Raw genomic sequence first — 25800 nt, forward strand, 5'->3', positions numbered from 1 at the left:
CATTTGCTTGAATAATTCTCGAGTAATGCAGAAATTTGTGTTTCATTTGTATGGCAGCCCCCCCTTAGAGAGGGGGGAGGAGTCTCAAACTATCACGAAAACCTTCCCCGACCCCAAAAACCCCTTCATACCAATTTTTATGTTGATCGGTTCAATAATTTCCGAGTCCATAAGAATAAGACAGACAGACAGACAGACAGATAGATTCGATTATATACAGTGAAATAAATCCGAGTCTGTATATAATCGTTCGCCCTGTATAATATTTTCTAGTAAATAATTGGGTATTTTTCCATACTTCATGATTTTTCTCTATGATGAATATTTCCGATGGTACAGATTTTTGGTACAGATTTTTTGAGAAAAAGTACAGATGAGAAAGATTGTACTACTTTCAAATGCCGAAGACATGACTCATTAACATCATTTGTTGTAAAGATTTCAATACTAAATTTGCATGAAATGATTTTGGGTTTTTAACTCAGTTTTACATCACTCATCGAGATTCTAGAATACAGACATTCCAAGCCAAACCGATATAGTGGTTCGCAGATTTTCGCGAAAGGCTTGTTCTTCATCAAAAATTATTAGACCCGCATTTTTATTTTTTTATTAGGGTGACCATTTCCATTTTAGGGTTCTTTTTTCCAAAAATGACGAAACGAAATAAACGAAATAAAACTTACCTTATGTCGACCGGTTTCGGGCGCGGAGCTGCCCATCTGATCATCTGATTGATCATCTTTTTTAATCTGACTGATCATCAGTCGGACATTGTCCCGCAGATGGTCAGCTTTGCGCCCGAAACCGTTCGACATAACGTAAATTTTAATTCGTTTAATTAAGTAAGAACAATAAGTGTTATGTCTTGTCTCGCGTCGCATCTTATAACTATCGCATAGACTTTTATTTGATGTGTCAATCATCTGAATCGGTTCAGAAGTTCAAAAGTTAAAAATTTTCGTGGTGGAAAAAAGGGAAAAAATGATTTTTCGGACCATCGGTTTACTTTACAGAACCCAAGAACAAAAAATGAAGCCTCTCTGATTCTTGGATGTTAAGTAAAAAAAACCTCAGCTTTCAAAAAATATGTAAGAAAATATAGCGCCCTCTAGTCCAAAGCCATGTAAACAGCAAAAAACAAATACAAAATAATCACGAAAACAAAATCAGAATTTTTGCAAGAGTAATATTTTTCCAAGGAAGACTAGACTAATTGGCTTTGATTTGATATGTTGATCATCTGAATAGGTCTGGTAGTTCAAAAGTTATAAATTTTTGATAAAAAGTCGTTTCTGGAAAAAAGGGGAAAAGTTCATTTTTCGAATCACCTTAAAATGGAAATGGGCACCCTAATAAAAAAAAATAAAAAAAATACTGGTCTAATGTTTTGCAATAAACATCGAAACTACCACTTTTCGCGAAAATCTGAGAATTACTGCGAGGTAAATATATATTCAGCCAAACCGAGATATATATTTACCTCGCAGGTCATTTGACCAAAGAAGCTTCTGTTGCCTTATAAAAGTATTGCTCTGAACAGATTTTAAAAATTTCACACCAATCGAATTGGAAGTTCTCTAATATTTGTTTTATGTCCGTAAATGTCTAAAACTAAATTAGACCATTTCCAACTGAAGTAGCGACGAGGCACTTTTTTTTGGAGGTGATCTGGCGTAGTGGTAACATCCGTACCTCTCACGCTCAAGGTCATGAGCTCAATTCTCACTCCCGAAATTCTTCCAAAAATGGACGAACCAGCCAAATGTGTTGAAAGTCACTATAATATAGAACAAAATGCACATTTTTCATTCACCATTAGCTGATCCGGTGAACTTCGTGTCGCCCAAAATTGATCTTTTATTTTTATACTTTCGAACATCCATTGACTTCTAATTGCCCTTTTCCAAGACTAGAACCAAATGAAGTTTGTCTGTCTGAAGCCTCTATTATAGAAAAAAAATCAATAAATTCACGTTGTCGAATATACAGTGCCGACATCTACGGTGGTGGAAAAAAGGGGAAAAATGATTTTTCGGACCATCGGTTTACTTTACAGAACTCAAGAACAAAAAATGAAGCCTCTTTGATTTTTGGATGTTATGTCCTCACTGTTAATACTGTTGACCTTCATTGTTTGCTCAGAGAATCCCAAGTATAAAAATGTTTGAACCTATGTACATCTGATACACGGGCCAAAGGTCGTGCAGTCTACTGAACAATCAACAAGAGCCAAAGGTTGTACCGCTCATGACAACTCCATTCTATCCTGGATTCCTCGAGTCGAGAAGACGCACCACGCTAGATATGGGGTACATACTAGGAGGGCGTTGCTGATTTATGGTCAGCTGCATCCCAATAGGAAGTATCCCGTGTCAGGCACACGTACAGAGCATTGGAGACAACAACATCCCAATTACGAAAATACTTGTAATACTAACCTCGAGCCAACCGCGAGTAATCGGTTACATATTACTAACATAGATAATAAAAAAATTGTCAAAGTATTGGACTCCCGGCCCCGTGAGGCTAACGTCATATGAGCCTTGATAAAAATATATATTTTGGAAAAAAAAATCTACGGTGGTGTGGAACGAAAAATTGAATGATGTTATTTGAATGCTTAGAACACGTGCAACATATTTGGCAATTAATTTTTATTTATGGACCCATTCCAGCGTGACGCGACAACGGTTTGACTCACTAAAAACAGGTTTTTTTCTCGTTTTCATATATAAATCACACGATTTCCAAATGATCAACAATTTTAAAGTGAAATTGAGTAAATTTCCTACAAGAATCTTCAGTTGGAGAATATTTTGCAGTTGAATTCGCTTGTTACCAGCCCAATACTTTTGTGACGTGACAACACCTGTCTTTTTGCGGGTTCCGACTCTTGAACAATAATGTTGTATTTTCAATTCCGTTTCAAAACGTACAAATAAACTTTGTTCTATGATTTGTCAAAGAAAGATGAACGTAGATTCTTGTATACACAGTTTTTCAAAAAAGACGCAAGAACATGCATTTTAACGGCATGCATTTTGTGACGTGACAACGCGCTCTGTGCGAATAAACAGTCTCCACGAAGCATTGTCACGTCACACAATTAATAAGTTGTATTATATAAGAATTCCACCGTATTGTAGCAAGCGATATACTATTTTTTATGTTTTTTATTACTCTGAATACTGCTTACTTTCCTCTGAGATCTCCCCTTCCCCTTCCAAAAGTCCATCCTATAGGGGAAGGTGGTCCTGAATCTACCATCCTTTGTATCTCAGGAACGGTGCTTGCTACTGAATATTCAATAGTGTCAAATTAAAGGTGTCATAACGCTGACAATTTGATAATATGGTGACTTTTTTCTGGCTCTCTTCATTCTAGCGTTTTATCGCCATTTTACGTTTTCATTCCTTCAAAACCAGAAAAGAAATATATTCGACCTGTGTGCAAAATGAGTTCTATGTTCTTTTAGATTGTGAAACATTGTGAAACAAGGCTATTTTAATTGTTTATGGTATCTTCATCAAAATAAGCTGTATAAATTGAATCTACCTGTTACCTGTAATACACGGTATGTCTTTATTTGGGAAAAATCGTAGTGGTCCTAAACCGACCATGTGCATTTGTATGTGCACTTTCTTTATATAACTCCACACACCTTGCTCTAAGGCTAAGTTCTTTCCACTCACACATTATCTCCATTACCTCACTTAAATCCTATCTCACACTATCAAACATTTTTTTTGTATTTCTCCTCGCGCACCCATGGATATATGCCAACATTACCATTCACGATCGTATTGTGGGATTTCATGCCATTCCCGGTTTTTATATCCGTTTTTAACGAACCGGAAGTCACCATCCTCGATTCCAAAATGGCATCGGAATTCGATATTTGATTTCCGCTGGTTAGCCCATATCGTATGGGGTTTCCATATTTTTTTAGCATTCAATACTACCATCAGCAAACCGGAAGTTGAAATAAGATTATACCTTATATTATGGAATCTACGTTTATGTATTGTTGATAAAACATAGGAGGAAGATCATTTGTATGTTTCGAAACGGAACTGTAATTAATTAAATTAAGGTGAAGGTGGAAGCTAGCCACAAATGGCTGCCACAATGGCGCTCATTTCTTTCATCTCCCTCCCTCACCCCTCGCCCAAAAATCAATAATTTTGCGAAACAGTGTGAAGAAAATGATCGTTTTCGCACACTTCCCATCAGGTAATATCAACCAAACTCTAATCGATTACTCACAAGATATTAAATTTTCATCTGCTGTCGCACTGTATAGAGAAAAACGTCGGAAAACTCGAGCAAGTGCTCTGAAAGTTAAATTTTCTTTTTTCAATCTTCGGCAATGGTTTTGTTTGTATTGGTGAAAGCATCGTTATTTTTTCGACACTGATGCCAGACAACATAATCGGAACAGCTATCAAAACCACTCAATAAAATATTATTCGTGAGTCATAGCGTTTCATGTCATAAAAATCAATAGAATAAAATTGTGTTGATATCAATACAATCATTGTTTTTACGTTTAATGGGTCTATAATGTAAGTTTTAGTGACTTTAACATTGGGTAAGAAAATTGTATTGCAGAGCTCGGAACACTGCCACGACTGCCTATGCTTTCAAAAACAATAAACAGAAAAGCATTAAATTCAATCAAAATGTCTCGGCCAACGAAGAGAAGGGTTAAGGCTCTCCAACGTGAATATGTGGAAACAATACGACCAACGAAGGAAAATATTAATGAATTATCAGCATCGAGTTACTATGCGGAAAAACTAGTTAATAGAGCCCCATTTCGCATTTGTTATGAATTTGCTCATGTTACGCTCGCGTATAATCAGAATTTTACTTCATACGCAAATGCACCTTCTATATATATTTATGTATGCAATTGTTCATCGGAACATTTTGTTCATACATCTAACTTCAGTATTGAATTGTTATTTTTTTTTTCAAATGTATTCAAAGACTCGTATCAATGAAGCACCACACAGTCTGATAAGTGAATTGATCTGTTTAATCTGATCTGTTCTCTCACAAACACTATTACCCCATTTTTACACGTAGGTTTACCTATACTACTACAATGGCTAGCTTCCACCTTCACCTTAATCATTAATGTTCAACAGTCCAATTCAAGTGTTGCCGCGTCACAAAAGTGTTTGACAAGCCAATCTAACTATAAAATATTTTCCAACTGATGATTCTTGTTCGAAATTTTCTTAATTGTACTATAACATCGTTTAATTTTGTGTGCTTTATTCATGAAAACGCGAAAAAAAGTGTTTGTAGTGAGTCAAAATGTTGTTACGTCACACTGGAATGGATCGTATACTTTCGTGACGTGACAACAACTTCTGGAGACAGTTGATGCTCCTCTATTTGTGGACCGATCTCAGCCAAATTTTGTGGGTTGTTGACCTTCATTGTTTGCTCAGAGAATCCCAAGTATAAAAATGTTTGAACCTATGTACATCTGATAAAGTAAAAAAAAGCTCTATTTTTGTGACGTGACAACGCTTCAAAATACCTGTTTTTCAAATGCTTGTTTCTCATAAATTACAAAATGCAACGTAGGTCTACCCACGGCTCTTCAAACAAGCATTTAATCACCCATTCAATGGTATATAGACATTGAAGTTTGGTTAAGCGTGTGCAGAGATATCTCAAGAAACATAAAAATAGTGAAAACCTGAAATATGTTTAATATAATTATGTAGTTTTTTAAACTCACCTCTCTCAAATAAAAAAAAATGGTGCATAAAAATTAAATTTGTTACAAAAAATTTATGATATAACTAGTGCTTATTCAAATAACGTTTTCAATTTTATCCTAAAACTAGATTTGAAATTTGGTTCTCTGGTGTATAACCTCATGGAATGGATCTTATATAGACTAGCTAGCCCGGAAAAATTTGTCCTACCCAAATTTTTTGAAATTAACATTTTCAAACATTCGTTCGTGTGTTCAATCCCAGAAATATTCATTGATTGATCTTCCAATTGACCTTGTTTTTCGACATTTACGGTGGTGTGAAGCATATAATTCGATCTAATCTACTCTGGAGCATGAAAGTAGTGTTAAATGAAAATTCCTTCTTGATATTATTTGAATTCATAGAGTACGTAGTCTTGAAAGTGAATGAATATTGCACTTTTCTAAGATTTCTACCAAAAAGCTGCATTTCAATACAACTATAATATCAGACACAATTCTTGTTAAAGATTTTCTAATCAACATAAAGCTCAATTTCGTCAATGGCAATTTCAATTGGACTAACAACGCCTAGCTCGATATGATTGTAGAACATATGGGAATTGAAATTTCCGATTTTTCCCAAAAAGTGAAGGAAATTTCTAATTTCTGATAGAGACGAACACAATAAAATGAAGACAGTCCAGATCGGACGATCCGTTCTCAAATTTTGCCGATTGGCACCACAATTGGCGATTCAATATCATTTAAGGTACACCGGGGCAAGTTGAAATACGGACTAAGTTAATACGGAAGCTATAACTTTTACCAAATCTATTTAATTAGCTTAAAGCATTTTAACTCATCCCATAGTTTTTTCAACCCTGGGGTAAGTTGAAACCAGTGAAAGTCGACTTTTTTTAAACTTTGTTGCAGATGCAGGACATTATTTATCGGTGATTGCTGTATGAATGAATGATTTATATTTTGAATTTAAAAAAATAAGAAACAATTTATATTTCGTTCCTTAGTATTTTGTTCGTATTTTATGAATACATAAACAGGAGACAAGTCAAATTTGTTAATTTTTCATCTAGGGGTCGTTCAAATATTATGTAATATTACTTAACATGTAACAAATGGTAATTTGCATAAAAATGTTTAGGCTTATTTGGATTTACTTCCCAACAAGTTTCCACACGACATCCCCTCCTTCCTTCCTAAATGCGTTACGTAACATATGAATATTTGGATGATCCCATAAACCTCATTAGTGGCCGTTTTGAGTGGCTCTACTCTGACATCGAAGCGTCTGAAATAGTATCCTTGATGTTATTATTTCGTACATTAATTCCTAGTATGTAGTGTCCATTTTACGTGTATCAGACTATTCCCCCACATCGCAGAAAAGAGCAATGATTTTGATTACGCACTTTTAAAAAATAATCGTAATTTAAATTGGTCATATGACAATGAAAATTGTGATTTTGGGTAGTTTCCATCATAGGAAACAAGTTTTGAAAAAAAAACGGATAGGATCGGGTCAGCAGCCGGTTGATTTTGGAGTGGCTCTATACGAAAGCACGCAAACATGACAATCACAATGATTTCGGAGCATCGGAGATTGTAACTTTGTTTTTATGCATTTAGATTGTAACTTTGTTTTTATGCATTTAGTTCCACTTTAAAGTATCGCAGTTATCACTCGACGATCACTATTACTACTATTACTTTCACGATTGAAGATAACATTTTCCTTTACGAAAGTTTACTGTGAAACAAATTTGTGCGGAACGTGCAAAAATGTCCAGGAAGTCGAATGTCCAGAAGGGAAGCGGCTGAAGCGTTTTTTTTTTTGGTTTTATTATTTACTGCTGCTTTTTACTCACTATAAACCCCAACTGCTGGGGCCCAACAAAGTCAGACTGCTGCAGTCAGTGCGTGCCTGGTCCCTCCGGGTTAAATACAATCTTGCCTGGTCGGCTTGCCGCTCATGCTTTTGGGCTCCTGCGGGTGTTGTTCTCTTGATTTGTGGCACGCGCTCGTGGATTGCCTTTGCTTGGTCCCTCGGGGAAATAGAATAGGAGGAAGAAAAAAGCGGCAGTCGAGTGAAAAACTCCGATGGGGCAAAAAATACGTGACACTCGGCGTTGGTTGGCAAAGGCAGTGGCTGAATTTGTTAGCCTCATTCAAGTAATCACTTCGCACACAATTTAGTTTTATTTGTACTACCAATAACTCGGAGGGCGGTGTTTCCGGTAATGGGCGAAAGGCTGCGAATATTAACGGATTATGATTATGGTGTGGGTTTGCTCAAGGTCGGCCAAATGGTAATCGAAAGTGGTAATCGGTTTATGTCAATAATAATTGATTTAATGATACGAAGCGGACAGTTCAGGCTTGTTGGAATGTGAAGTTTCATACCACGAGACTCTTCAATCACTGAATGTGACTATGACCAGTGACATCAACATCATTGTTGATACAATATACCCGCATTTGAATGCGATTGGTTTTGCGAACACACACACGATACACACGAAAATATTTACTTCGTCGCAATTTGCGCACACATGTAAACAGAGCAATACTAGCAATATATCAAGTTTCAACATTATTCCCGTCGCAAAATCAAACATTGTTCTCGGACAAATATTGTAAACTCATCATCGCTACGATCACATCAAACAGTATCAACCGGACGAAGGGAGGCAAAAGTACCGCAGTGTTCGACCGTTGTCCTGCTCCTGAACTGACGTTGGCATCGTTCATCTCGTTTAGTTGATTTGTTGATAGCAACGATGGACGCTAACAGCAGTCAGATCATAAACCTGCACTCTAATTATCATACCATTTGCTCCTCACTAGCCATCTCCTCTTCTCAAACCGTTTGGTTGATCACCTGTCCCAACAGGTGCAGTATGAAGTCTCTAATAAACTTGCTCGGTGAAATATAAGCGATAGAGGTATAAAATGGTCCCCATGAGGACTACGAAGTTATTTAATTCTATTCGCTTGCTTATCACTTCAGTTATTGTTGTTGAATACAACAAAATTTTAAAATTAACTCTTTAGTAAAACGTTTTGCGGCCTCGAAAAGGACCAATGCGTAGGAAATTATTATGTTTAGCTTAGAGAATTTGAGAATTGATTGATACCACGGATTCTTGAAATAGGACTGTGATTGGGTGTAGTAATTACATTCGAATTGAGTTTTATCATCGAAAGCTGTTTTTTTTTCTTTTTTGATAAATCAAATGGAAGCTCTGAAAAGCATGCGTGAGTATACCCTTTCGAACTTCTAAATCAGCAGCCAGTTAAATTCATTAATTGCAATTATTTACATAACCAAACAACATTCTCGATATAATGACATCCTGGACCACAATTCCATGAATTGTTACACGATAAAACGTGAATTGAGCACGAATTGATTGTACAACAACCTGAACTTCAATCTAGCTTCAAGCTAGCAAGGCTCTCGTCAAATCGTTAGAGTGAAATCATCCAATATCATCTTCAAGATCATTCCTAGATAACCCTCCATTGATAAATTCCTGTTATCGGCAAATCGAGAATAATTCATAATACGCATCTAATCACATTGTGAGATAACGCCGAATTGTAGGCAAAAAGATTGCACGTTGCGTTGTGGCGGAAAACGAGTGGCTAGTAAAATCGAAAAAACATACCTATTTTAATTGTCAAATTGCTAACTTTTTGACGTAGAACTACGTCTTTCATTAAGGGTGCCAAATCAGAAAACAGGTCACGTTTTTATGAAATAAAGTTAACGTTAATAACTATTTTTGCCGCGAACAGATTTTGGCGAGTCACATACTAAACGAATCGAAAATTCCGTAAGATTTGTTTAATATGCTATACATTAGAATCCCCTGGTTTGTAAATGGTTGTAAATTCATGAAAACTTGAGGCGTTTCCATTTTCCCATACATTTGTTCTGTCCATTTGTGTGCTTTCCCGAACAGACCTGTCAATAACGAGCAACTTATCGACGATCAACGGAGGGGAAATCGTAGGATTCAAAGTTCCCAAGAACAAAGAAAAAGTAGAAGAATGAAGGGGAATACTTGCCTAGAGTATAAACAGTAGATGCTGAGGCAAACTTTAGAGGCGAATGAACTGCAAAGTTTAAAGCCTCTTAAAAGCAAAAAAAAAGAAAGAAAGGCAAATTTTCATTCGACATCGGACTGTTGAGCAATCCAGTTCACTTTGCTTTCGCTACGCTTCGATTTAAGATAGGACCCTACCAGTGGTATTCCAACTTGGATATCGTCGTTTGGTTTTTCTGTTCGTTTTACGCGTTATTCGTATCGTGTGTTTTTCTTTCCGCGTCATAAATTGGACGCTTCGCGTAGTGTATGATGAGCAAGAAGAAGAGGAAGGCAGGCTCGAGCCCTGCAAAAAACGAACGCATTGCCAGGGGCAATAATATTTCGAGGCAAGCGTCATCCAATGATGCACGCGGTATTGGTGCAGTGAAAAGCGCTCGCACTGAACCGAGCGAGTGTGACACCGCATCGCACAACAGCGAAGTAGGCGATTTCGGCGCGTCGGTCGAAAATGCGAACGCCGTTACCCAGGCAGCAACCAAAATCAAGCTCCCCCCGCTGGTGGTGAAGGCGTTCACTCTTGACAAACTCATCAGCTAATTCGCATCGATGGGTGTTACAGCAGAGTACAAGCTGTGTGGCATAATTCAGTCTTTTTCCAAGCAGTTAACATTGTTTGTTTTCCGTCATCATAAGGTTGTGCGTCAAAAAAATATTTGGGGAATACTAAGCATCTTGAATGTCTTACTGGAAGGTTATAAGTTATTTGGGTTCGCGTGCCAGTTGCAAAAGTGCCTTCAACTAGGATTGCATTAGCGCTATGAAGCATTGCTACTGTTTTCGAGGTTGTTATTAACAAAAAGAGTTTATTTCGCTTGTTTAGTCACCGAGAAAGTAAATGTCGTTCTGGAATTTTGTATGTGGTTTCGCTCGCCAGTAGCAAAACTTCCTCCACTAAGGGTGATAGCTGCGCTTTTCTCGAACGTGAGAAAGAAATACAACTTTTTTCGAGGCCAGTAAAAAGGTGCTGGTGCAACATGTATATAATCGAGTCTAGCCGAGTCTATGTCAATTGCGAAAAAGGCCAAAAAAAAAAGAAAAGCATTCGAGGTAAATTTTCATTGCATTGACATGAAATAAATTGCGACTTACGATCAGCTAGTGTATTGTTTTGCGAGGGCAAGAATGAATCATAAATCAATTATCGTCAACAAATTCTACAATGAAAAAACCATTTCAGAGATTATTCTACTAAGCAGTTGTTTCTAAAATTTCACAGCATTATAGAATAATATCCGAAGGTATGAATAAACGACTTATATAGAATAACAGCGTAGTTCTACGTCAACAATGCGGTCGTATCTTGGACACAACCTCCTATAAATTTTTTTTACTAAATGCACTGTCCATGTTTTAAGCCAAAAAAATGCTGGATAAATTTCCTGTCTAATGGTAAACAACACAACATATGTCGCAAAAACGATTTTGAGTAATATGCATTTGAAAACTCTTAATAAATCGTTACATTTTTTTGTAGAGTTACCCCCTTATATAACAATCAAAGACATAGTCCTAAGTCAAAAATGAAATTTAAACGTCTGTGAAAACAGTGGAAGCAACAATTACAAACTCACTAGGTTGAATCCTAGCAACACACATAAAGAGTGGGTTCCAAATTTTCCAAATTTACTACTAGATGGTGATAACAACCAAAACTGCTGAGAACCGTAAAAAAATGTTTGCCAAGACGTAGTCAAAGCATAGAAGAAATGCTGTTGAAAACAAGGCATAGCTAACATTTAATCATGTTCAGTTTGCTGAACCAGCTCGCCAATTGCACTTATACACAGGAGCGTCCGAATTTCCCGAGCGGACGCGTGCTCGCATTAATTGGTTGAATTTTTCCTCCCCCTCCCCCTTCCCCTCCCACAGGACCAGGCACTGACTTCCCTTCCGGTCAACACAATCTTGTTTGTCGGTCACAATGACATTCTAACGAACGGATCGCCATCAAATACGGTGGTGGAAGAGGGTTGGGTATGGGTTGGTTGGATGGTTGGATGGTCGGTCGGTTGCTAGTCACATTCACATTCCACTGCCAGTGCTGGTTCCTTCCACTCAGGGTTTTAGGGACAATATTTCCACCCATTATGACTGTTTATGTGATAGACTTTATGTTTCCGGATGGCTCATTCATTTCGTGAGACTATTGTTTATTGTATGGTCGAGTTTCGCACACTAAATTGGTGTGTGGGGGAAGCAGGCGGCAATTTTGTTTCCTCCCCTCATTTTTCCTCCTAGCACACATTGGTCAGTGTTTTTTCCTCTCTAATCGGCTGTGGGTTGCCCGGGTACGTGCAGAGCGCAAACAACAAGTGCAAACATTTCGTATTCACACCATCCCGTTTGGCTGGTTGAATTAGAATCAAGCGAAAGTGGTGTTGAACATTGTAAATTTATGTCGATGCATGTGTGGGTCTTTTGTTGTAACAAGCTGTCCAGAAGAGGGGTGCTTTTGTGGGGCGGCCGTTTAGGTAATTCGGCCAAGTGTGAAGTGGCCACTTTTGAAGGTATTGTTGGAAAAGTGCCTCCAATGGGGCGACATTCGATATCTGCTATTAGGTAGATCGCAGTATTCTAAAGGAGGGATTTTCAACGCATTTTGATGATGTTGTGAACGAGTTCAAAAATATGCCGGCCAGAACGTTACAGTACTTCGACTTTTTTGATAAATAGGGATGCCAAAATATGTGATAAAATTAATTTTGGGTGAAGGAGACGATCCTTTATTTAGGTCCGACCGAGCGTTCTAAAAGACTCGTCAAAATTTCAATAACCGGTTATTCGGTAAAAAAAAATTCATTACCGGAAAAACCGGTAAATTACCGATAAAAAAACATTGAAATAAACAATTTTCTTGAAGAAACGGCTTTTATTGATAATAATTAGTTTACAAGAAAACATTTTGCAATTTAGTTTGATGGTTAAAGTGATACTTAAGGACACAAATGTTAATTTTGTCGTCTTCTAATCTAGATTGGATCTCATTAACGATACTTTCTGAAGAGGAATACGCACTTTCAGAGTCCAATGATGTTGGACGTACATTACGAAGAGCGTCGAATACCATAGCCATGTATTTGCCTCTGATGCCCTTTATACGAAAACTTGTTTTGAAAACTTGGAAACTTGATACCTTTGATTGCTGCAATCGTGGTTTAAGTTTTTTCTTGATGTTCAACTATTCTGCAGATTCTGCATCTTCCAGTGGATTTTTTCCCTCCTGTTGTACAGCTACTGAATCAATACCATCATTGTCAAATTTCATCAGGTCACGAACGATTTCAAATGCCTGTATGATCAATGCAGTCCGTGACGTTTGATAGAAGACACCGTAGTCATCATTAATTGTGTCATGACCACGAACAGAATGATTATTCATGCACCCAAAATTATTTTTAGCACATGTTTTGGCATCTAGATTTATTACATCAACCCCTTCACGTATAACGTCGAACCACACTCGTGGCGATCAGACTGTGCCAGAACGTACAACATCGAACATCACTCGATGTGGAATGGATACATAGCATAAGGCATATAATGATGCGGGACTGCTTCGAACATAAGTAAGATATACACGCCCAGCAGAGTATCGAAACGAATCGATGTACTCGTGTTTGAGCCGTGCTGTTGGAAATTAAATCGTGCGGCAAGGAGTTAAATGAATCTAAAAATAACAAAAAATACGCTACTCTCCAATAGTATAACATATATGCTATTTCTATATAAGATCAATTTGAGCAAGCTAAACAGGAGACACATTGCAAATAAGCAAGTGTTAAAGCTTTTCGTGTAGTTTGCCAAATACACGGCACAGACAAAAAAATATATTGATTCTCGTTTATGCCCTTCTTTTATTCTTAGAAAACACTTTCCAACTTCAACTTTCAATAACTTTATAATAAGGTGTAATGTTATCACACATTTATACAACAGCACCAGTAGCTATGTGGATAGCGAGGTCCTTGGTTTTCATCTGGCCTTGGTTCGATCCCCGTTGACATCGTATGGACTTTTTTTTGTACAATCCAAAAAGAGGTGAAGAAGAAAAAAGAAAAAGATGTCTGCTCCCATATATACAAACATTTTTAAGCTTTTAAAACAGCTCATTATTTGCTCATTTGACCCTTCAGCACACGAAAAAGCATTATTTCTGCCGAAGATGAAATGTTTTCTGTCAACGCTAGTTTGGGTGTATACGCGAACAAATCTGCATATACGAAACATTTTTCTGTAATCCTTTCAATGAGGGCTTCAAGCAGCTCCTTCGAAGTTTCTGATGGTTGCTCAGATAGCTGTTCTAACAGAAATTGCAAACCGACGTCAGCTTCATAAAGGATGCAGTTCTTCCGGAAAAGCAATTCAACAGCGACCAGAAATGGTTCGAGGACATTTACCAACTCCTTCATCGCTGTCAGTTCTTCATCGATGAAGCTTATCCTGTTTCTCGTATTCAGATCGAGGAGTGATTTTTGAATTAAAGCTCGGAGGCCCTAGAATCGGTGCAACACTGCCAGTTGTTTTTGATTGTTTCGAGTTGTTTCGATCTTAATTTGATTCTCGAGTAATATTTCAAAGCGGCATAAAAGCAAATATTATTTATGGTGTAAAAGTGAAAGTTACCGAAATTGCCGGTTATCGATTGTAAGATTACCGGTAATTTGGTAATGAAAAATGATCCGGTATTACCGGTAACCGGTAAACCGGTAACGGTAAAACCAGTTAACAATCCCTAATTACATTGACCTCAGAATACATCTCATTAGACAAAACAAATTCATAACAAAATTTTCACTGCGGTGGTGTTAATACGTAAGTGCCATTGTTTTTCTTTTCACATTTTGAAGGCATTTGTGCTTTGCAATTTTTTTGTTAAAATTATCTGCTTAATTTTCGGAATACTTAATAGCTCGCGTTCATTTCTGAATGATCCTTAGCCTTAAAAAGCAATAAGGAAAGGAAAGACGACGGCATGTTAATTGTGCCTACAGTAATTTTTAAAAATGACCCATCGATGTCTCCAGCATCATTTAAAATTTTCTCGTGACAATTATGCATTTCACTTCGTATTTTTGTTGCTCTCTCATTTTGTTTCGATTTTATTATATTTATCAGCAAGAGATTCGCAAAACTCATAATCTTATTTGTAGGAATTTACATTCGGGTAAATGTTACACGAGTAAATGTTACACTAGGGCGAATTTTATTCGGGTATGTTTTTCGGGTGAATGTGACAAATACAGCCTTTTTTACGACAATCCTGAATGGTCTAGAGGCGAAAGAAGTTTCATAGTTTAGAGTCTAGAAAACAAAAGAAGGAGAAATACCAAAAGTCGAAGAAAACACGCTTTTACAAATCTTTTTGAAGAGAGTGTTATAGTGATTTTTACTTGATTAGCCATCGACTTCATTATAGCGCTTCTCCACATCAATTGAACTTTGAAGTCCCACTTTCAAAGCATAATGAATTAGACTTCATTTTTTCAACTCAAAAACATCCGTACCAGAATAAAACATCTTAAATAATAAATGGTTACGCAATGAAACCACATGATCCCGATTTACAATACAAAATTTCGATTTTAGGCGATTTGAAAACATACATTGTTTTCTGTTGTATACACTAATTTTAGTAAAATTAACATTAAAATAAAACTAATTGATATAACTTCGGAAATGAATCGATGGTGGAAAATTTCTTTAACAGTGTAAACCAATTATGAACACATGAAATGTGGTTCGAGGCTTTAAAAATCCCAAATGAATAGAATGCCTTAAGGCAGTATTCTAGTCTAGAAATTAAAGAAAAATCCATATTTCAGAATTTTGGCAAGAGCCCCTAGAAAGGGCTCTTCGAAAATCCCATTATTTACATTTATTATTTATAATCATTTTAGTGAGGCACTGTCTAATCTAGTACGACCATAACAATTAACTTCCAACGCGTTTTTCTCAACTAGTTTTTTTTTTTGTTCAACCCGGTGAACACGATATCTCAAGTTCTAATGATCCGATTTACGTCGAATTCATACGAATACAATCTAAATGCATATCTCTATCGCATGAACCAATAACGGGAACGGCTTACACTTCAAAGCATGGCAAAGCCATATTCAACTGAGGATAATCAGGAGACTATGAAGAAATTCGCCTTCGTATTCCATTGGAAATGAGTTTTGGCTTTTTCCAGCAGTTTCTCCGTCAATATGGCTCAACAGTCATTCGGGCGTTTAGTTACTATCCCACTCTACGACTCGACTATCTGATTTCATTCTTTCCTGTCATATGAATTTCATTGCAGGTGACTGAGGTGACTTCCCCCAAAAAGAATTTGTTTCTCTCTCTCATGATTCACTTATGCATGTATCGATATTTGAGTTCAACGTGTGACTACAGGTTTTTTGTATCGTACGCGAAAATTACTCACGCGTATATAATGGCGTGCAGTGCTGTGTTCAGAACCACTGATAAATTTGTGAATTTTGTTGATATAAACCCGTTTTTCTGTATTTTTTTTTTCACAAAATTGAACTCGGAGACAAAGTGAATTAAAATTTTGTTTAGAATTCCTCCCAAAATGCACGCTGTTTTGCACGCTATTTACTAATACTAACGTGAGGACCTTCATAGCATACCTAATAACTGTCTTAGTTCACGGTGGGTAGACAATAAACCTTCCATTAAACTTCCTATACTCGCGCATAGGCGCATCGGCTCATTGAAGCTATTACGATTGAGCCTTACGAATAAATAAATTGGAAAAAAAAAAGCTTGTCTACCTTTAGAAGCATAATTTCCAACTAGTTTAACAAAATCTACATCTGAGAAGAACATCGTACCAGACCAAACAATACTATTTGCAAAATGAATTGATGCGAACACTGGGACAACCGATGATAACCCAACCAACAAGTTATGTTCTCACCTTGAATCTTTAAAATCAAGAGCAACAAAATGAATTGAGCTTGCACTTTTGTTTTGATCATGGCTCTCGCATTATCTGAACATTGGTCTACTGTACTTCATACAACACGCTTCTGCTGGTTTGGATAACTATTCGTCACTCTGGATCTAACATCAGAATTTTAACAGATAACGACATACAGTCAATCGCAAAATTGAGTGTACAAATGTTTCATTTTTTGTTACAAAATATTTTGAATACATTGATTCTTTTGATGCATTTTAATTAATCACACATTTAACTAGATGTACGTGCAATAAAATTCCACGAAAAGTTTTCTGCTAATTGTTTATTCCTAAAAATTGAAAACAATCTCTATTCCAAGCATCGCAAAATTGAGTGTACACCTTAAATATCTCCGAACAAATTAGCCTTGTAAGTAAGATGTTTGCGAATTAGCGTACTTTTTTTCGTCAGTGGTTGGTGTCAACACTTAACCACTGTTTGAGCAGTGTTGGTTTATGTTTTTTATTGATTTTTGAAATGGTAAGTTAGAGGAAAGAAATAGATATTGTTACGCGTACAATGATGATAAGTATGAATTGTCGTGGAAAAACATTGCAGAAAATAGCAGCTATACTCGGAAGGAACCATGGAACCATCTCCAGAGTAGAAGACACAAACGTATCCTGTAATTGTGCGAACATTTCGAAAGAACCCTAAAACAAACATTGCTAAATTGACTACCGAAGTAGCCGACACCATTTGGAAGACCTGTCAGCACAGACACTGAAACTGTGTAGCATACAGGAACAATCTGAGAGGTCGTGTTGGCCGCGAAAAGAGTCTTCCATCTCAAAGGTGAATATGAAAAAACGACTACAGTTTGCTGAGGCATATGTTAACAGACCTAAGAAGCTCTGGAACAAGGTCCTTTATACGGATGAGATGAAAACCAAATTCTTTGAATCGGATAGAGGACAGATGGTGTGAAGGAAACCAGGATCGGTGCTCCAGATTCAGCATTTGGTTCCCACAGTAAAACACGGCGGCGGCAGTCAGGTGATGTATGGTACATTGGGGGCTTCTAGAACTGGAACCATGGAGTTTATCGAATCGGCAATGGACAAGATGGCTTTATTGAACATACTGCAACGTAACGTCTATAAATAATTATAAATTTCTAATTCGAAAGAATTACTAGCAAGATATTTTCGAAGAATAAATAACAATATACACAGAGAACAGTTTCTTCTCGACAAATCATTGAAGTAATGAAGCTTCTCTACTTTAATCAAACTTTGAAATTTGAATTCCAAAAATTGGTACTTCCTAATACAGGTCGGACTCGATTATATACAGACTCGATAATATACAAACTCGAGTATATGTGATTCGATTATATACAATTTTGGACTCGATTATATACAGTTTGAAACATTTTTTTTTATGTTTCAAATATGATTTATTTCAAGAAGAAATGTAGCCTTTCAACGTTAAGGTGTAATTTAAGTGACTAATTCAGTCGTGATTTTTGAAGATTTTGCTTGAATTTTCACCAAGAATTAATTATATCGATATTGCAGCCAAATGAGGATAGATAGAAGTTGGATGTCAAAGAACAAATTGTAGAGCGATTAGAGAGCTTCAATTTCATTGATACAAACAATCCAGTTTAATAAAAAAAATAATCAGGATGACATTAATAATAATACATTAACAATTACTAACTTTTAAGTTTTTCACTTCCAAAATGTTATTAAAATCCATTAATTTAGATGTTCCACTAATATATCCTGTATCAAATTTTCTCATCTTTCAAATGAAAGCAACAGAATCGTCTTCTATAGCGTACTTTGTAATGTAGAGCCAGTTCGAGGCAACGGAGTCCGAAACAAAAAAAAAGTTCTATAACTCTGTCATTGTTGAAATTCGAACATATGCGTAGAAGGATTTTTTCCATCAAATATGATCGTTTATCACCCTCTGAGAGAATCTGGATAATTTTTTTTTCATGTGATAAAGGTATTTTCTGACTTTAAGGGGATGAATCAAAAATCAAATTCCTCTTTTATATTCAAAAAAAAAAAAGAAAAATACTTGCAAAAAAAACGAATAAAAAATTTTTTTTTGATTCGATTATACAGGGTAACTTCGATATAACGTACATTTCACTTTCAAAATTGTACGTTGTATCGAATTGTTATATCGTTATATCGAAGCACAATAAAGAACTCTGAAACGTACCTTATATTACTTTATTGTGTTGCTGCTTGAGTAAGGTTGATGAATAAAATCAATAAGAAGACGAAGCCAACTTTTCTCATGATGTTTCCCTTCGTTCTGTTGATTGATGATTGATACATTTAGAATCCGGAATAACAAAACAGTTGTATTTCGGGATTGGTTCAAGTTACAATACAAACTTTAGTATCAAAATACAGATAATTTATTGCTCTTTCAGAAAAAAAAATTAAAATCAATATTTTTTTGACATTGATAATGTGTAATCGAGTCCGCGCTGTACACAACACCTAAAAAAATACATCGCTTAAGGATTCATTACATTGGATAATATATTCCTAAGGTTAACCACAGACCTTGGTTCAAAAGTCTGGACTTGAGTCGAGACTATATTCACACCTACTCCAAATTCATGGCCAATCACTGTTCGTTAGCCGCGCTGCCCTTTCGAATCAACCTTGCCGACAACAACCTATGCATTTGCGGCCAAGATTATCACGACATAGAGCATGTTTGGCCATGCGACATCTTGGATAGATCTGGATTGATCTCGATTGTATTTTTCGCAAAGCTCTCCGTTTGTGATCATAAATATTATCCAATTTTTCTACCCTCCTCTTCATGGTGAAAATATATCACCCTTCTAACCTCGAGACGTCTGCGAGTAATCGGTTCGCCATGCTATTAACCGTAGAATGAGTAAAATGTAAAAATGACGAATGGTCCTTTTCGAAAAGTAGTCATTTTTTTGAAGTTTTATGGAATGCAAAGACGAGAAAATATGAAACATAAGGTAGCAATTTGTGGCCTTCAAACTAAACTTGCAACATTACAAAAGTTTGCTACCTGTGTGCAAGAATATCAAAATGGGTTTATTTTTATGTAGCACAATTCACGCAAAATAGCAGTCTTCGTAGCCTCAGGCTGATGACATAGTGAATGCGTTTGCGAGAGCGAACGCGTTTGCGTCTGCTTGCGTCAAAGCACTTTTGATGAAAATGTATGCGAATCGCGTCTACCTGATATAACGAACGCGACGCGAAGCGTTGCGAACAGGCCGTCAGACGTGGCGGAGCAGTTCGAGTTGTGTTTTGACGCGTGTAAACGCTAGAGGTGCTTCGACTGGGCAGTGTTTTGTTTGTTTTGTTTTGCTGACAGTGTTCGGAAATGGAAATCGATGCGGAAATTTTAATTTATTCCGTGTTTGCGAAGAAGCCCTTGTGGGATAAAACAACGAAACTTTATCGTAACAAATCGGTTGTGGAAAAGCTGTGGAGAGAAGTTTCCACTGAGCTGGGAGAAGATGTTACTTGTAAGTTGTAAATAAAAATATTTTATGGCTCATCCAAACAGTGTATTTACTTTTCAGCGGATGCTGCTAAAAAGGGTGGAAAAGTCTCCGAGATACCTTCGGAAAGGAGTTCGTCTATTCCGGTTGATGGGATGCACAGCGTATTTCCGTTCCTTATTAAAAATAAAATCAATAGTGCCGGAGAGGCAAAATATTCCTCGTCCGACGAATCCTTTTCGAACACTGCGAATAAAAAACAACAACAACACAAACAAGCCCCTACGATCAATGTTTAAATCAAGAACGCGCGTGCAAACGCTTTCACTATGTCATAGTTCGCGTTGTAATTCGCGTTTGTTCAATTCGCTTTTCCGCAACGCTTCGCTTCGCGTTTACTATATCATCGGCCTCATTGGTCGTTCGCTTACTAAGCGATCGAACGTGTGTTCAAAACTCAGGCCCCTCAATTGACCATCTTTGTGTTGTTATAGAATAACTACGTCCACGCAAAAATCATCAGCTATGCAGATCGATCCACAGTCGAATAGAGATCGATTCATCCATACAAGCTTTGCTTGAAACTGCTCTGCTCTTAAAGGAACATCGGGCTGTTGTGCTATCAATAACACAAAAATGATCATATCAACTGTCTCCGCTGTCTGGTCTAACTGAACAATGGGAGAACATACGAAATACTCTTACCCCTAAAAATAAAACATGTAACATGTACACGATTAAAACCCGGCTCTGTTACAGCTAAAATGCTAGTGAGCCTAAATTAATAAATCAATGAGATAAAATTCACGCAAAATATCCCATAGATCGTATAACGATTTCTGTCATTTCTGTGCAGGGCGAATTCGATTATATACTGTTTCGGATTTCTTTTCACTGTATAAAATTGAGTCAAGAAAAAAAATTTATTCGTTTTTCATGCGTTTACTTTTCCTTTTTTTAATATAAAAGAATATTGATTCATCCCCTTAAAGTCGAGAAAACACCTTTCTCACATGATACAAAATAATTTATCCAGATTCTATCAGGAGGTGATAGACAATCATATTTGATGAAAAAAAAAATCCTTCTACGCATATGTTCGAATTTCAACAATGACAGAGTTATAAAACAGAGTTATAAACTATAAGAGTTGAACACCCAACTTCTAATATTCTTTTTCAAACTGTATATAATCGAGTCCAAAATTGTATATAATCGAATCACATTCAATCGAGTATGTATATAATCGAGTCCGACCTGTATATCCAATTAAGTTTTTGATGGATGTTTAAAGATAATAATTAGATTTGAAAAATACTTCAAGGCATAGGAAGATCAACCATAAGATAATTCGTCCAAATTATGAAAAATTCCGAAAACAAAATTGCTTTGTGTTCATACTCGCGTAATATTCTTTCATCAAATAAAGGACAGTTAACAAGCGCAGAGACATGTTATTACAAATATTCTCCATGGTAAAATATAAATAAAGCTGGACGGAACGACGCTGCTTCATCCTGCATAACGACCATCATCCAACAAACTACGAGCTCATCCCGCTTGAGGGGAACTTTGTGTTTACGTCCGCATACTATTCACTTATCAAATATTTAATTACCTTCAATACTATGCGTTGCCAGCAGCAGCTGGAAAATGGCTGCGAGCGCAAACCATCGGCCAGTTCTAGGCTCGACTCGTCCGCTCGAATCCGCCCGGACTCCAGCGCTGACCAAAAACTTATCCATATTCATCAGGTTCACACAAAGTTTTTTTTCGTGAATCGATTTTTCTTCGTGAAGTTTTTTCCCTCCACGCTGAGAACTTTATTGTGCTGGCTAAAAATAACAGCAGTTTAACAATTCGGCTCCGCATTTAGTGAAACAATTCACGTCCGTTACGCACATTTTCACCGCGCGCTGGGAAAAAAGCGTCCTCGGGCAGAAGAATGAACAAAACTTGACGATAATCACTGTGTAATTTCCATTCTCCTGCTTCAAGGCTACCAGCGAATCCACATCCTCGGCGTTGCTTTCTTCCACGAAATACCACTGCCGCGCCACTCTTCTATTCAACAGTGTAATATCATTAATTTTCTTCTCTTCGCAACAGGATCACGTTCTACTTCCACACTGCGTCCTTTCGCATAACATTCACCATCCCATTATTGTAAAGGACGTTTTCCTTCTTTTTTTTTTGTTTTTTTGCGGGTCGGTTGGTTGGCTGCTGCAAATCACATTGAATTAATCAAATTTCCACAGTTTCCACACTCAATCATCATTTTTGTAATAATAACTTGCTCCGGTCATATTCAACTAAACACATCTATTCGCGAAAATCCTCCTGTTCCTCGAAGGGTGATTTTATTATTCACTTCCTGCCATTGTCAGTATTCTTTAGATTTTCCGTCGGTACTTTTCCTCGAGAGAAAAAAAAGCATTCACGATTTCCCGCTCCCGACCGACACACAGAGACTGGTACAAAGGTAAACAACAATCAGAATTCGTCAACACGTTTCACCCTCGCAACGTTTGAATCACATCTTCAAAAGGGTGACATGCTTGGCTCTTACGGCTAATGATTTACCCTTCGACCGCTCGCCATCATTTTCACCTCGCATCCTTCCCGCTTGTTGTTGTTTTTCTTTCCATTTCTGCAGCTCACTTATTTTTCCCTAGATCATCGCACGGTTTCACGCTCGCTTTAACTTTCACTTTAAGAATCGTGTTCTTTTTTCGGCATTTCCCAGCAGCTGGGTGCGAAGCTCACTCACTCGCGATTATCGACAGCGAACGAAAAAAATATTGAACCTGGATCGCGCTAATAAAGCACGGCTCACCCCGGGATGAGCTGTCAATGTTGCCAACCACCTGTCCTCGACCACACACCGATATGGAACTCGCCCATTAATCACCTCCTCACCTGGGCTGCCCGCACAAACAGAGCACACACAAAAAAAAAGCAATGCCTTACTCCAAAAATATCCACAAACGCACACGGGCGCGTTTTTGCTGCTGAATCGGGAAGATCGCTGCTGGTTCCGGAACGAATCGCTCGACTCGACTGCCTAACTGACACTATTCGAACGGTCTGGATCCGGGGGGAATTACTCCAACCGAAATCGCCGAACCGCACCAAACCGAATGCCAGCTGTCTCGGGTTCAGAGGAGAGTTCATCTGAAGGTATTTTGCTTCCTGCCAGGACGCACAAGGATGTTTATTCCATTCACCAGGCCTACCGAATTCAGTCACGAGCCACGACGGCGCGATTCTGCGCAGTTAGCGCTGCCGGCTCGCGATGGACCCCTCGCTCGGCAGCGAAGGATTTTCCATGATTTACCGACGGGACGACAGGACGATGCTGGCGCTTTCACTAACACAGCAACACGAGCTCCGGATGGCCCAGGTGAACCGGCGAATGAAATGACGAGCTCTGACCAGACGGAAGAAAAGCGCGGTTTGTTTTGTGTCCCTCTAAGCCGTGCCGCTAGGCAGATGAATTCTGCTATAGCGGTAAGGTGGCGCGAGGGGTGTTTATCCAAGTGTGTGGGTGTTACTGCCAAAGATTTCGTAGCTCTAACTGTTATACTTTCTTTTTCTTTTTCTTTTTTATTATTATCATTCGAATTTTCCACTGCTAGGAAAAAATCTGTTCCTGCGAATTCAATAGAAAATTCCAAATGATGCACGGGGCGATGCACGTTTAACAAAAAAAAAAGGGATAGGTGGAAAGTTTGTTTACCATCAGCGCGCTAAAATGAATCAGCAAACATCGGAGAATTTTCCTGTCGTTAGCTGTCGACCATAGTCGGAGTGAAACGGGAAAACAAACAGAAGGTACGATAACGCGCTGGTGTGCTGAAGTGTGCGGTTCTTAAGTGAGGGAATCAAGATGGAACCAAGAGAGCAGCTTCAGAGCAGCATCAAGGACCGCAGATCTCTCGACGACTTTCGATGGGTGGATGGCATGGGGATAGTAAGCGGAATGTGTCTTGTCTGCGATCGAATTGCTGCTGCTGGTGGTGGTGTTGACACTTTTTGCCCCCGTACGACAGTTGACTTCAGCAGGAAAAAAAGCGAAATTTCGTTTCTTCCGGAGACACTCTCGGACGAGTATGCTTCCTGTGTTACGACGAGTCGGTGACTGCAGACTTCCATGTCTGGATAATATGTAGTGAACATGTACTCATCCTACCAGAAGTTAAATGTTTTCTGAGACGAGCTGGTATCCTAAGTCTCGGTTCAAATAAGAATTATTACAAATTTATGCATTCTGTTGTTGAATACTTGTCTGTGTTGGAAACCCGTCTGCAATAGAATTGAAATAAAAAGCCGAGTTCTTTACTCTCAATACACGTATATTTACCGTATAATTCAAGTTCGAAGCATACGAACTTTGAGTAAATGTTGCCTAAATGTTGTTTTTGAGTTCCAATTCAATATTATTACGCTCAAACGTCATCCTCGATATATTAGATGTTGAATCACAACTTTCCTAATAATATTGATTTACTTTTGAACATGCAACCACATCTACAATCAGGTATGGGCATCGACATTCGTTCAACAACACTCATTCACAGATAAAACTCACCCTTCTATTATCCGTTTATGCCCCAATTTATTTGAGACAGAAAACATTCACCTATCATCTTCGCAAAGTTCATTCTTGATTTGAACGGAAAAAAAGTCACAAGAGGGTTGTGTCCGAGACACGACCGCTTAGTTGTCGTAGGATTCCGTTAGGCTTTCAGTTGATTTTGGATATGTTTGAAAAATAACATCGTTAAACACTTTGATAATGATTTTGTGGCCCTGAAAAGGGCCGTTTTGTTTGGTTGTTGGGTATTGTTTGTTCACTTCACCAGTGTTTACCAGATGATGTGGACAGAAGGATGATAAACAGTCGTTGGATGGTTCGTATCAGATAGAAGATGTCGAAGTGACACGAGAAATGACAAACCCGCCTTCTGTAATCCTAGGCTAAATACCTCCTGTGTTCTGTATGGATGAAATAAAAAAAAGCTGTTACCTCTCTCTCAATAGATCCACCAGAAGGGCTAATCCCAAATGCCCTCGATCCCTGGTCTAAGCCGCGGGGACCATTGAGGGTGGGCTCTCAAGACCTTTTTTCGATGGCTAGCTCGAGCTTGAAACGCGGAGGCTCAAGATCGGCTTATTTCACATCCGTGCACAAATCAAGGGATCAGTTGGCAATTGAATACACACTAGATTTTTCTTTCTCTCCAATTTTTATTAACTAACAGTGTTCGTGTTCGTGTGGAGTGTGTGGAGGCCGGCCGCCAAGAGTCGAGCGAAGGACACATGTGACGTTGTTGGCGACCGTCGTCGCAAGCTGGGTACCAGAGCTATGTTGCGCGTAGAGTTTCCAACGAGTTGGCGACTCAACTTCAAGTCTCTCGTTGACCGCTGGCTTAGCGATGACACCAATTGTTGCCGATCTATTTGAATTGATGCCGATCTATTTGAATTGATGCCGATATTATTG

At 37.9% G+C, this 25800-nt stretch overlaps 1 protein-coding gene across 1 annotated transcript in view; it reads right to left on the minus strand.

Annotated features, from left to right (window-relative positions):
• LOC129774900 (protein sax-3-like) overlaps window positions 1-23446 on the minus strand; it is a 379654-nt gene extending 356208 nt beyond the window's left edge. Inside the window, exon 1 of the mRNA XM_055778957.1 lies at window positions 21913-23446. Coding sequence (XP_055634932.1) covers window positions 21913-22045 — 133 coding nt within the window. The 5' untranslated portion in view covers window positions 22046-23446. The remainder of the gene's footprint in view (window positions 1-21912) is intronic.
• Between the last annotated feature and the right edge of the window lie 2354 nt (window positions 23447-25800).

Source organism: Toxorhynchites rutilus, chromosome 3 (genome assembly GCF_029784135.1).
Source record: "Toxorhynchites rutilus septentrionalis strain SRP chromosome 3, ASM2978413v1, whole genome shotgun sequence".
Classification (NCBI taxonomy): domain Eukaryota; kingdom Metazoa; phylum Arthropoda; class Insecta; order Diptera; family Culicidae; genus Toxorhynchites; species Toxorhynchites rutilus.